This window comes from Coffea arabica, chromosome 2e (genome assembly GCF_036785885.1).
Source record: "Coffea arabica cultivar ET-39 chromosome 2e, Coffea Arabica ET-39 HiFi, whole genome shotgun sequence".
In the NCBI taxonomy this organism is placed as follows: Eukaryota; Viridiplantae; Streptophyta; class Magnoliopsida; order Gentianales; family Rubiaceae; genus Coffea; species Coffea arabica.
The window spans coordinates 5,613,499-5,625,988 of NC_092313.1; the positions used below are offsets into that span (position 1 = coordinate 5,613,499).

General features: G+C 38.3%; 2 protein-coding genes across 2 annotated transcripts; one reads left to right on the forward strand and one right to left on the reverse strand.

The window, feature by feature from the left end:
• Positions 1-1,869: 1,869 nt before the first annotated feature.
• On the forward strand, positions 1,870-6,409 carry LOC113730372 (uncharacterized). Its single transcript, XM_027255011.2, has 5 exons — positions 1,870-2,518; positions 2,899-3,013; positions 3,791-3,905; positions 4,557-5,600; positions 5,940-6,409. The coding sequence occupies exons 1-5, from the start codon at positions 2,326-2,328 to the stop codon at positions 6,195-6,197; spliced, it is 1,725 nt and encodes a 574-aa protein (XP_027110812.1). The 5' UTR covers positions 1,870-2,325; the 3' UTR covers positions 6,198-6,409.
• A 971-nt stretch (positions 6,410-7,380) lies between these two features.
• Positions 7,381-10,024, reverse strand: LOC140036558 (clathrin light chain 2-like). The gene is made up of 3 exons (XM_072078407.1): positions 9,579-10,024; positions 9,006-9,159; positions 7,381-7,961 (listed from the first exon to the last, which is right to left on the reverse strand). The coding sequence occupies exons 1-3, from the start codon at positions 9,971-9,973 to the stop codon at positions 7,614-7,616; spliced, it is 897 nt and encodes a 298-aa protein (XP_071934508.1). The 5' UTR covers positions 9,974-10,024; the 3' UTR covers positions 7,381-7,613.
• Between the last annotated feature and the right edge of the window lie 2,466 nt (positions 10,025-12,490).

Below are 12,490 nucleotides of genomic sequence, written 5' to 3' on the forward strand. Positions count from 1 at the left end.
TCATTACACATGAAATAGCCTACGGAACGTGATTGCAGAAATAATAATAATAATAATAATAATAATAAAAGAATACTAGCACAGGCAAATTTAAACATGCCACCCTTTGCTTCAAGAAAAGATTGAAAAGCAAAAAGTAACCTATAATAATCAGCACAATTAGATAAACCCGAATGATAACCAACTACTCTAACAACTACTTTTAGAGTCCTTGGCAGTTAGGGAGAGCTTTTAGACTCTTCTTCGGTGCAGATTGAAGGACTAAATCCCTTGACTTGCATTCATATTCAGAATTTTTTTGAAAATTTTATCAATAGTGCAAAGGCACTCGTTTTTGTCCAGTGGTGGTCCGATTCCCTCATAATTTTTCTTTGGCCATTTGGACCTACCCCTCCCTCTTAATACAGAGTATGAGTAGATATAGAATAAAAAAGTTATCTGGACTTACTCCTCCCCCTTAGTATAGAGTAAGAGTAGATATAAAATAGAAAAACTATCACTTGTGCTGATGATTCAAAAAAGGGGAAATCATTTTCCATTTTAAGAATTTACACATTTAAGGGTCCGTTTGTTTCAACATAAAATATTTTCCATGAGAAAATATTTTCAGCGAAAGACATTTTCTGTAAAAAAATTTTGATTTTTCAAGATTTGTGTGATGTTTGGTTCAACTTTTAACATATAAATTTGACAGAATGTCTGCAAGTACTCTACTCTGTTTACCATTCATGAAGGCATAAACTGATTCTTTCCCAAACTAGAAAGTAAGATCCCACAAGAATAAGCTGTCAAATTTAGGTTGATTTAAAGATTTGAGCAGTTATGGAGATTTAAACTAGTGAAGCAAAACTCAACAATCTCTTCGTCGCTCATCCCCTCCTCCTCACCAAATCTCCTCAGGTATAATTCTATCATATCTGCAAATACTCGTGATCCGTGAGAGAGAAGTGGAATCTATAATTAACGAGGAGCCCTAGAGTGGATTTGATGGAGTTGGTGATGGGGTTGCCGGAAGAAGGATAGATCTTCAGTGATGATACAAATAGACAGTTTGGGATGTTAAATTCATAATTCACGACAAGTAAGGAAAGTAACTTCAAAAGATCTATTTGTGTAAGTTGTTTTCCACTAGAGGATGAAAATTATTTTCCTAAAGAAAAGGTTTTTAGTGGTCTAATTGCATTCAAATGCTGAAAAATTTGGAAAAGATTTTTCGAAAAATATTTTCCACTGAAACAAACAAATCCTGAGTATGTTACGTACTCGTCCCATTGCTTTGTTAGCCGAGTCGGTTTGTAAGCCAAAAAAACTACATATAACATGTTACTAGTACGTAAAGAGTTGTTGGCCACCATAAAAAACTTTAAATTTTAGTGGGTTGGGAGGTCAAGGATTCAAACCCTAACTCCTATCAATGTGTTACTATTTGTGATTTCTTCTAAATCTAAAACCCCCGGTAAGCTAGGTAGAAGTAGGTCTAAGAGTAGACTAGATTAGTTGTTAAGTCTCATAAAAAAACATACTACTAGTACGTAATTAAAAGAAATCTGGAAGTTTCAAGGAGCATGATCGCAAATACATAAAACTAAAGGGGGCTTGGATCCGCAATTATCCGTCCCGCAGGAAAGAAAGCAAGAAAGAACAATCTGAAAATCTGATAACGTAACTTTTAAGAGAAGAGGAGATGAACAAGCAAACGCTCGTTTTTGTTAGTTGCATTAATAATACCCCACCCCCGTGACTTCCCCTCTCTCTCTCTCTCTCTCTCTCTCTAATCTTTGTATCTAGTGGAGCCCACGCCCCGAAAATATCAAAATCAACCCTCGTTATATTGTTATTTCCCCCCTTTAACCCCTCCAATTAACATTCGCAGCCACTCTTCTGATCTCAAAGTCCTTGCTCAGGTTCTCTCTCCGTCTCTCTCTAAACTAAAACCTCCTCCTCCTTTCCTTTAGCTCCAAAATTTTTTTTTGAATATATGTTTTCCAATGCTATTGATTTCATCCTAGAGCATGTTTTGATATCCTAGTTTTTGACATTATCGAAATAAGCGAGGGATTTTTTTTCTCTGGAGAATGCGAAAAGCTTGATGAGTCTGAGCTGATTTTTGGCTGAAATTTTGAGAGCGTTCGAGGTTTAGTATCGGATCTGTGATTGTTGGATAAAATGTTGAGAAGGATAGGGATTAAATGTTTATGTTTTGAGGTGGTGAATCGACAAAGCTAGGGTTTTGAGGTGAAAAAACAGTGATGAATTAAGTGTTTTAGGGTTTGCGTGGCTGTGGAAACGGTTTGTGTGGTTGTGCAAACTTTTTGGTTTCTCGAAATGAATCGGAGTTTTAGGGCCGAAGAGACAGGGTTGAAGCAGAGGCAGCAGCTGCAAATGGGGAGTCTAAAGACGTCGATGATGAAGGAGAAAGATGAGGAGCTGGCATTGTTTTTCGAGATGCAAAAACGCGAGAAGGAGCGGAACAATCTTCTTCTACTTAACAACTCCGACGATTTCGATGCTCCCCTTGGTATGAGATGTTGATCTTGGATTAACATTATGTTGTTTTCTTTCTTCTATTAAAAACTCTAAGGCTTATGTGGAATTTGTTCTGAAGTTGATGGAAATTTCGTCTTTGTGGTAGTTGTTGGGTGGTGCATGGATCTTTTGATAGATTTGATTTGAATATTGAGCCATTTGTTGACGTAATCCGATGGCTTTCTCCAATTAAACAAGTGCGTAGTCGTAGAATTATTGTATAAAGTGGATATATACTAGCATTAGGTTCGTGGGCTTTACCGGTTATTTTTCTGGATCACTGTTCTGTTAATCATATGTCCTTTTCTCTTCAAATTATAGCATCGTTTAATTTGATTATTGATTTTGTTTTTAATTCTTTTCTGCTTGCAGGCACAAAATCTGGTAGTTCTATTTTTAATATTGCATCTACAACGCCTGCACCAGTGCGAAAGACAGCCACCGATGATTTCCTGAATTCTGACACTGATAAAAATGATTATGATTGGTACATTGGTGAATTTGAATTTTTTTTTAGTTGGTCTTGAGCTTATTGGGTATTGTAATTTATGGAGTTATTGTGCTTGGTAATTGTTTTACCACTAGCTTTTGAAGGGAGTTTAATGCCTAACATTAACTCTATAAGTGAGAGGGAGTTTAGAGCCTTGCACTGATGAAACTTTTCACTACGGATTATAGCTGATACGTTTAATGCTCAAAAATTATTTCACACTTCCACATTTAAGAGAGGACTCTGTGAGTGTTGTTTGCTTATGCACTTTGCACTTTCCATTCTTTTTACTCTTTGCTGTAAATTCCTTTGTCAATTAAAATTTTTATGCTGCTGGCAACTTTAGTGGATCAGGACACAGCATTACCCTTGTATGTTTATCAACAGAATTATGTATTATTTTCTTTTCCTATATCCTTGCCTTTTTAATTCAGTTGAGAGGTTAAAGTACTTGTTTTATGACTTGTGGCCATTGTGGTATCTTGCACTTTACACATTAGTCTGGCTAGTAGAGTCGCATGCAAGAAGCTTATAGTCATGGAGTTCTAATGATCTGGAATGTTTGTCCTTCAAGGCACTATAACTAGAACATTGGATACTATCATATGTATATGGTAGTATTTTCTTAGGTATTCACGATGAGAGATTTCTACTTCAATTTTTTTTAAAGATGATTAGCTGAAACATGAAATTGATGGTTTTCTGTTAATTTGAATACAAGGTGCTTATAAGCGTTTTTATTTATTTATTTCTATATTTATCTAATGTTTTCAGGCTTCTTACACCTCCTGGTACTCCCCTTTTTCCTTCATTGGAGATGGAATCTCAGAAAACTGTTATGAGTCAGCTGGGAACACCTAAAGCTCGTCCCTTAACACTCAAATCTAGGGTAAGAGCTTAAGAAGAATAAGATTATAAGTATTTGTGTGCAGACTTTGCAATCTTTGAGGATTTTGGTAATATGAAATCTACAGTAGTATATGGCCTAAATTGAGGAGTTAGAATATTGAGTTTTTGACTCATGTCCTGTGATTGACCAAAGCCACTTTAGACTCCTATATGGTAAAAAGCAGTGTGTAAACTCACGCTCAATTCATTTTTTAAAGCATTGTATGCCAAATGAAATTTGGATCTCCTTGGATGAGAACCATTCCATTTTCTGCTGAAATTGTAGTTTGTTTGTCTTTTTATCCGGGATCTTGATAGGGGTTTCGTTAAAGGAAAATTGGCAATGCAGTATATCGGGGAGGTTGAGATTATCAAAACCAAAAGGATAAAAAATAAATAAAGTAAGTAAACTTCCTATCTGATTGTGTTTTAGTACAACATTGATGTCATCATATGATTTGCTGAATATATTCTTAAAGAGCACTTGAATATTCTGTTAAGACAATGTGGGTCAACAGTACATCCTGTTTAAGGCTTCCGTAGTTTAGAACTATCATTATGACTGTAATTTAATATGTAGTTGACACGTCCTGAGTATGTACTTGTGAATGTGGCAGTAACTCTATTGTGCAATTTGTTTGCTTTGTTGAAGTTAGCAAATCCACAGACAGAGAATGCAGTAAGGAGCAACTTACCATCTAGACAGCAAACTTCATCTACTGGGTTGACCACTTCGAGTGGAGGAATTCGCAGACCCTCCTCATCAGGGGGATCAAGGCCTTCTACACCAACTGGGCGCCCCACTTTAACTGCAACATCTAAATCTACCATGACCTCAGCACCTAAACCAACATTAAGTACAGGTTCAAAGCCGTCGTTAACCACAACATCCAAAGCAACATCAGCTGCCATGTCTAGACCTACAAGGTCGGCAACACCTACTTCACGTGCCAGTTTGGCTTCAGCCAAGCCAACAGTTCCACCAAGATCTTCTACACCTACTTCCAGACCTATGGTGAGATCGTCAACGCCAACTGCTAGGCCAAGTATACCTGCATCGAAGCCTACATCAAGGTCAGCAACTCCAACTCGTAGGCCTGCAACAACATCAAGTGCAACAATTACATCTGTGCCATCAGTTAAATCTCCATCCTCCTCATCAGTTACCAAGTTGGTCTCTAGCACCACAAAAAACCCAGTGCCAGCACGTTCAAGTTCTCCGACTGTGAAACCTAGGCCATGGAAGCCTTCAGATATGCCTGGCTTCTCCCTTGATGCGCCTCCAAATCTTAGGACATCAATACCAACAGATAGGCCTGTTTCAGCAAGTAGGGGTCGGCCTGGAGGTCCCACTGTTCGATCTTCATCTGTCGAGCCTGTGGCAAACGGAAGGGTCAGGCGACAATCATGCTCTCCATCAAGAGGAAGACCTCCTAATGGCATTATTCACAGCAGTGGAAGCTCTGTGCCTGCTGGGAATAGATTGCATGCCAAAGCAAATGACCATGTGAGCCCTGTTTTAATTGGCACTAAAATGGTTGAAAGGGTAATAAATATGCGCAAGCTGGTTCCACCAAAACAAGATGACAAGCATTCACCCTTAAGTAACTTATCCGGAAAGTCTTCATCTCCTGACAGCTCCGGGTTTGGAAGAACTCTCTCTAAGAAGTCCTTGGATATGGCCATAAGGCATATGGTATGGCTCCATTTCCTCCATTTTTCATTATTTAAGCATTTTCATTTAGAATCTTGTAATTGTGCTTTGGTACAAATAGGTCATTGGAAGTGTTTATTTGGTAATACATTGTTAGATCAAGCCAGATTGTCACACTTACTAGATGTTCCAATGCACATTTGGTGAAACTTGTTTCTGTGTTCTATTTCTTAACCATGGTCTTCTTTAACTTTGTGTGGTTTTAGTTGTGAGAGGTTAGATTTTTGTAAACAGTGTGGTCAAAAGTCAACTGGATTTTCTTTTTCCTTTGCTTCTTTTTCTTCCCTTCGCATCATTTAACTGGTGTTTCCTCTTGAGCAGGATATACGGCGTACAATTCCAGGTAATCTTCGGCCTCTGATGACTAACATCCCTGCCTCCTCTATGTATAGTGTGAGATCAGGATCTACTAAAAGCAGGACACTCAGTGTCTCTGATTCCCCCCTTGCAACAAGCAGTAATGCTAGTTCTGAAGTGAGTGTCAACAACAACGCGCTGTGTGCTGATGCAAGTGAAATAGAAGATGACGTTAACAGTGATAAAGTTGTTAGATCTCCTGCCAGCATGCGTGCCAGGTGAAGAAAAATAAAAACTTGATAACTAGTCGATATATTTGCCTTTCTATTATTCCATTATGAGGCTGTGAAAGTTGAAAGACCTGTTTCCTGGAAGCACTGACCAAAATTTGGCTTGCATGATTCGTGTAAAGTTCATGGACTGATAGCTGTATCACTTGAACCCGTTGTATAATCAGCAATTAAAGTAATATGATTAACCATATTTCTTGTCAACCGTTTGGGGGTGGGGGAAAGGTTTGGTTTCTATCTCGTTTCAACTTTTCTGATGAGCTTTGAATGCTGCCACATTCGGACTTTTTTCACTGAAGTGAATGTGTAGCTGCCCGAATTTACAGTACTCGGGATCCCCTTTGTTAGTTATGTGCTGTTTCCATTCTAATTTTTTATTCTTTTTGGGTTGAGGGTTGTTTTTTTCTTTTTTTTTTGGGGGGTGGGGGGGGGGGGGTACTAGAATTAGAAGGTTGTTTGCATTTAAAGGAATCGACTAACAGAATATGAGCGAGAGAAGAAGTACAAGTGAAAAATTTCGAGTTTGAGTCCTCTCACTTTACTAAAAAAAATACTCAAGAATGCGGAATTGCCCTTGTAGAATTCTCTTGCATCAGTTAACAGACTAATCTTGTTTGCACAACTACGTACCCGACTACCGGGTGTGGATGGGCAGATGGAAATGAGCGATATTGGTCATATTTCATGAAAGGTTTGCTGCTTTCTTCTGTAGCTGCGCGTAGCATCCGCAGGGGGTATCCCACTTTCGCTCTGTATGTTCACATGAAATTAGAAGATTGCTGGTGATTTCTAACCGGCCTATAATTTCAGCAATGAATAAAGTCCAAAAGCTCTTCACCATTTAGAGCGCATTCTCTAAGTTGGTTGGATTGATCGGCGCCTTGTAACGCGTTAGCTTAATGCTTGGTTTTAGCTGGCCTCTCAAATGGAAAATTTTACTCATCACAGAAAAAAAAAATCAACGATAATAGGAGATAATTCCGGACCCACCTTTTCACTAGCATGGTGACCTCCGGAAATTAATACCATCATCTGACGAAATTATTAGAATCATGCTGGTTGCTTTCATATTCCACATTAAACCCTGCGCAGAATCATATCAAAGAAAAGGCTAAACCTTCTAAGCGCATACTTCTGCGATTGCTGAACAAAAAGGTACACAAAAAAGCACCTCATACAAAATACAAGCTAAATATCATCCCTTGTAAGTGAAAATTTCCAGACCTATAGAAGAGTCCAAAGTATACAGGCATAATGACGAGTCTTAAAAAAAAAAAAGAAAGAGGAGCCTAGAAGCAATTATACTACAATGGAGAAGTTTCCCTAGACCCACCTTTTATACAAAACAGGTAAAAAAATAATTTCACGACACAGACCACGACAAAAGATAGAGCAAAGAAGAACATAATCAAGCAACAATCACCGGTGCAGGAGAGACTGTTGCAGATGTGGCATCAGAAGTAGCAGCAATAGCAGATTTGGAGTCTTTTGTGGTTGCAGGGGCTGGAGGTGGAGAATGCTTCAAGTGGCTTGGAGTGTTATGTTTAAGTTTTAAGAGTATCTGCCTCAACCTCGCCAAGTCAGTGGGCTTACCAGGCTTTGGCCCTTGGATTACAATTAAAGAAGGCTTCTTTTCTTGGTCTTTCTTACCCTTCTTTTCAATGGTAGGCACTTCATTAGGGATGAGTTCTGCAATTGATTTCCAATAATTCTTGTCTGCCTCAGCATGAAACTTCTCTTGGCTTGCCAGAAACACCTAATCAAACAATATTCTGGTCAGAAAATTTGCACAAGCAATTGTCACTCACCCACTCTTTTTTTTTTTTTGGGAGATTCGCTATTACTCATGCCTTCGTGTTGGAGCATAAAAAAGTAGAGAAAAATGTTATACAGAACTAAACATGAATAGCATCCCCGCCTTTAAGCAAATTCATACTAGACTGTGGAACTCCAAACTTATATGTCAGTTCTCCAACATGTTCAGTTTTAGAACAACAATGACCAAAAGTCAGTCTCACAATGTGCCAAGCCAGGGCAAATGCCTCTAGAGGTTGACATGGCTAAAAGTATGTTAAGTCCCTCATTCACATGGCTGCAGCCAAAACCAAAGCTTAGCTACGATTGCACACAATAAATTCCAAGACAGGGTTAGTGAACCTCTAAATGGATGTTCTTTATGTTAGTCATGTTGCTTCCCCCCACCCCCACCTCAACACAAAAAAAAAACCCCCTTTTCTTCCCTCTTGTGAGTCTGATATGATGTGCTTAGGTTACATAAAATATGACACCTAACATTTGAATTGACTCAGACATTTAAATATTTCCATACGGGATTTGCATATCACGTCTTACCTCTACACACACAACTTCAAATTACTAACGCAATTACCAACTAAAGCAGCATACTGGAATGTCACTCAACCCATGAGGCACACTGCCTGACTTGTCTGATAAGGTTACCAAATCCAGTTACTACAAATTAATTACTCATTAACATTCCTACAGAAAGCAGAATTTTCAAACCCAATGCCTTAGCAGCATAATTGCTCCCCATGGTAACTATGACAAATAGTGATCAACTGTAGTAGACCTTGGGAACTATAATCACTTCATAGCCATCTCCTACAATACCTCACTTTCACTCTTTCAGTGCCATTTCGATTCCACGAGCAGTCATGAAGCAATCATGACTAACAGTATTTGAGACAACAAGATATGCATAGACATTGTAATTGTTGCCTAACATATTCTCATGCAAAATAAATGCTGGAAGAATCTCAGTTTGCTACTGAAAATTTACCTTCTCCCTATCCCGATTAGTGGACTTGTTGCTTTCACATGTAATCTGCCTCTTCTTGTAGAATTCAAGTTTGTACACGTCAGCTTCATCAATAATTTGGCTCAGCAATTGCTTCTCCCTCTTTTCATTCTCTTCTAGTCGAATGGCATTTTGTCTGAGTATGCAGTAGAACAATTTAATAATATTGAAAAAGGAAATTATTCACGTTTGAAGAAGTCCAACCATATCAAAGAAATTCCTAATAAAATTAGGATTGACAACAACTAAACTGAAAGTAGGATGGAAGCGATTAATTTGTAACCGAGTTAATCACTACTTCCTAATTCAATCAAAGCATACATTAGATCATTAACGTTGCTCATGGACTAAAAAAGTCTAGACTCTTAAGAGTTTTGTCTACGTACCATCTTTTGAAACAGTTAAAAGAAAAACCAAAACTTCCTGGTTGAAAATCAAGTTTGGCCAATCATCGTTCAATCCAAAAAGTTCGAAATTATACTATGATTAAATGAAATGAAGTAAACCAAGACAAATTACACAATTTAGCAAGGTGACACCAGGCTATGAAATCACCTTCTCCACTCTCTAAGAGCGTATCCCTCCTCGGCCTGCATCTCCGCCGGTGGCGGCAGAATCGGTCCATTAGACTCCGAGTGTTCGCCCTCGAACGGCTTTCCATTAGATTCAGGAGATAATTCGGCAAAATCGGAGCTAAATCCTCCACCGGATACATGGATCGGTGTTGGAGATGAACTTTCGGCAATCGTGTGCGAGGTTAAAACCGGGGAGTCATCCGCCGCCGAGTCTTTGACTGACTCCGACTCGACGAAATTTGAGAACGAGTCAAATCGCTGGGACGAAAGGCGAGGATCGTAGCCTAAGTAACCATCGTCGAATGGACGAGAGGAGCCGGCCGGTGAGTCATCGCCGCCCGACTGGCTGTAAGAGTCCGTAAAAGAAGACGACATCGTTTCTCTCCCCTCTGGTTCTGAATTTGCAGAAATAGAGAATGCGTTTGGCTGCGGGTTACCCGAGTCTTTATATGGTGGGCAACTAAGTGTACTAAAGATGGGCGAGTACATTAGGCTGGATCTAATAAATTTTTCCCTGTTTAATGGGCTGGCATTAGGCCCTTCGGATGTTGCAAATGTGGGCCTAATTTGTTCAACTTTCGACATCAGTTTCCTTTTACATTGGAGAATTTTTCTTTCTTTTTTTTTTTTTTAATATTATGTGTAAGATTTCGAATTCGAAGCCTTTCACTTACACATTTTTCCTTGGTACCACCTAACTCATTCCTCTCTTCTAAAATGAAAAATTGGTAAATGATCGTAAACGAATTGAGTCCTTTCAGACTTGATTCATTAAGAGTTCAATTCGATTTCAATTTTTAACAAGTTCGAACACAAATTCCAATAGGAATTAAGGTTTAATTAAAGTATTGAATTGAGTTCAAATTTTTACATATTTGGCTGGATAATGTTCTAATAAATTTAAATAAAATTTATTTAAAAATAGTTATTAATAATTTATATAAAATTGTACATTTATCGCTTTGTTATATGGATTATATATGTATTAGTGATAATTTAATATTAATTAAATAGATTTTTGGTCTTTTGAATCGAACTCGAACCTATCGAATATTAAATTGAATCAAACCTGAACTTAAATTTTGAGCTGATATAGGATTTGAGTTCAAACAAAAAATTTGAATCCAACCTGATAGGTTGAAAGTTTGATTCAATTTGATTCATTTACAATCTTATCTCCAACAGCAGCTCAACTGCTAGGTACATTAATCACGGTAAATGTCTTGTTTCTCAAGTCTTTCCTTTCTGTCTTTTTTAAGGCTTTAAACCAAGAAAAATTCAAGAGTCTTCAAAAATGAAGACGCCATATTCTCCTCTCATTTCTTTGGTTTTGTGTTTTGACTTTCGGGTCATAGTTTTCTTGGACGTGCAGCACTACATAAAATGGGGACTCATTGAGCATTTGTGCTGGCTCCCGAGATTTTGCGGACACGGGGAATGCATTTAACTGCATGTGACCCGACCCGAGCAATTATATCGTTGGACAACTGGCTGTACTAAAGATGGGCGAGTACATTAGGCTGGACCTTAAAAAGCATTTCCCTATTTAATGGGCTGACATTAGGCCCTTTATAATGTTACAGGGCTCGAATTATTCAATGTGTTAAAATCAGTTTCTTTCTTTCTTTTTCTGTCAAAACATTTTCTTTTTTTAATTGAGAGAGTTTTGGTAAACGCTCCCCAGGACTAGCTGGTGGAGAGATTAATCTCAAGAAGTTCATTTTGCTTTCATCATTGTGAGGCTTCGAATCTACTGTAAACAAAACAAAAGGAAAGAGTGTTCATAAATGAAGACAACCGTTTCTCCTCTGATGTTTCTGGTTTTGGGCCTTTCGGCTTTCGAGTCAGAGTTGTCTCAGTGCAGTACTACAGATTGGGGAGAAGAGTGAAGGCTGATTGATTGAGCTGGGCGGAGCTGATGAGCTTTTCTGGGTTCAGTAGGCCTGATATGAGACCAAATGTTATTGGGCTTAAAAGCTAATCCAAACCAATTGTCACCAAGAAGGATTAGTTGGGTGATTAATTGATCATGAGATTCTCATCTGTACATTAAAGTTTGTCTAGGGATGGGAGTCAGTCCAGCATCCTTGAAAATGCCTCTAATTGAATTCTAGCTTGTTTTTATCTAAATCTGTTATTAAACTCTATCGAGTCACCCTACTTTGTTACCCGTCACCAAACTCTTTTACTCAGTGCCGATGTTCAGATTATCTATTGGATACCCTCTACCATCTTATTTATATAGATAGCAAAAAAGAAATTAACTTTTATAAAACTAAAATCACTACATGTATCATGTTAAACCAACGCATTAGATTATAATTTTAGCAAAAACATCTAAAAAATACAACATCCAAACGCCCTTCCTGGTAAGAAAAATGAGAATACATTATTTGACAGAAAAAACATCTGTCAGAATAGATTATTCGATGTCCAGCATGTTACAGTAGTTTCATGGCTATCTTCAGTCCAAAACCGATGTAATGGTTGGAAGCATGGCATGTGGGTGCTGCTGATCCCATGCATCCCATTTTGGGCACATCTTACCTACCGGTTTCCCCTTGAAATATCGGACAAGTGAGAAATCGTCAAATCGATGGACAAAAGTCTTCTGACCAGGCAAAATTGCGCCTTGTTCATATGATTCAACGGGAATTAATGCTCAGTCATTTTCTTATCTTTCTTTCTACGAAAGAGTCAAAGACCGACTTTAGTGTTGGGCTGGTAGAATTGGAAATGAGATAGCTCAACTGCTCAAGTATTCAATTATTTGTACGTGATCACTTCGTCTTATAATTGCTAGTCAACCGGCCATACTGGGTGAAGATGCGATTTTTGGTGGGTAGTTGAACCGATCAGAATCAGGCTCCTCTGAGATGAAGTGAGGTGTAT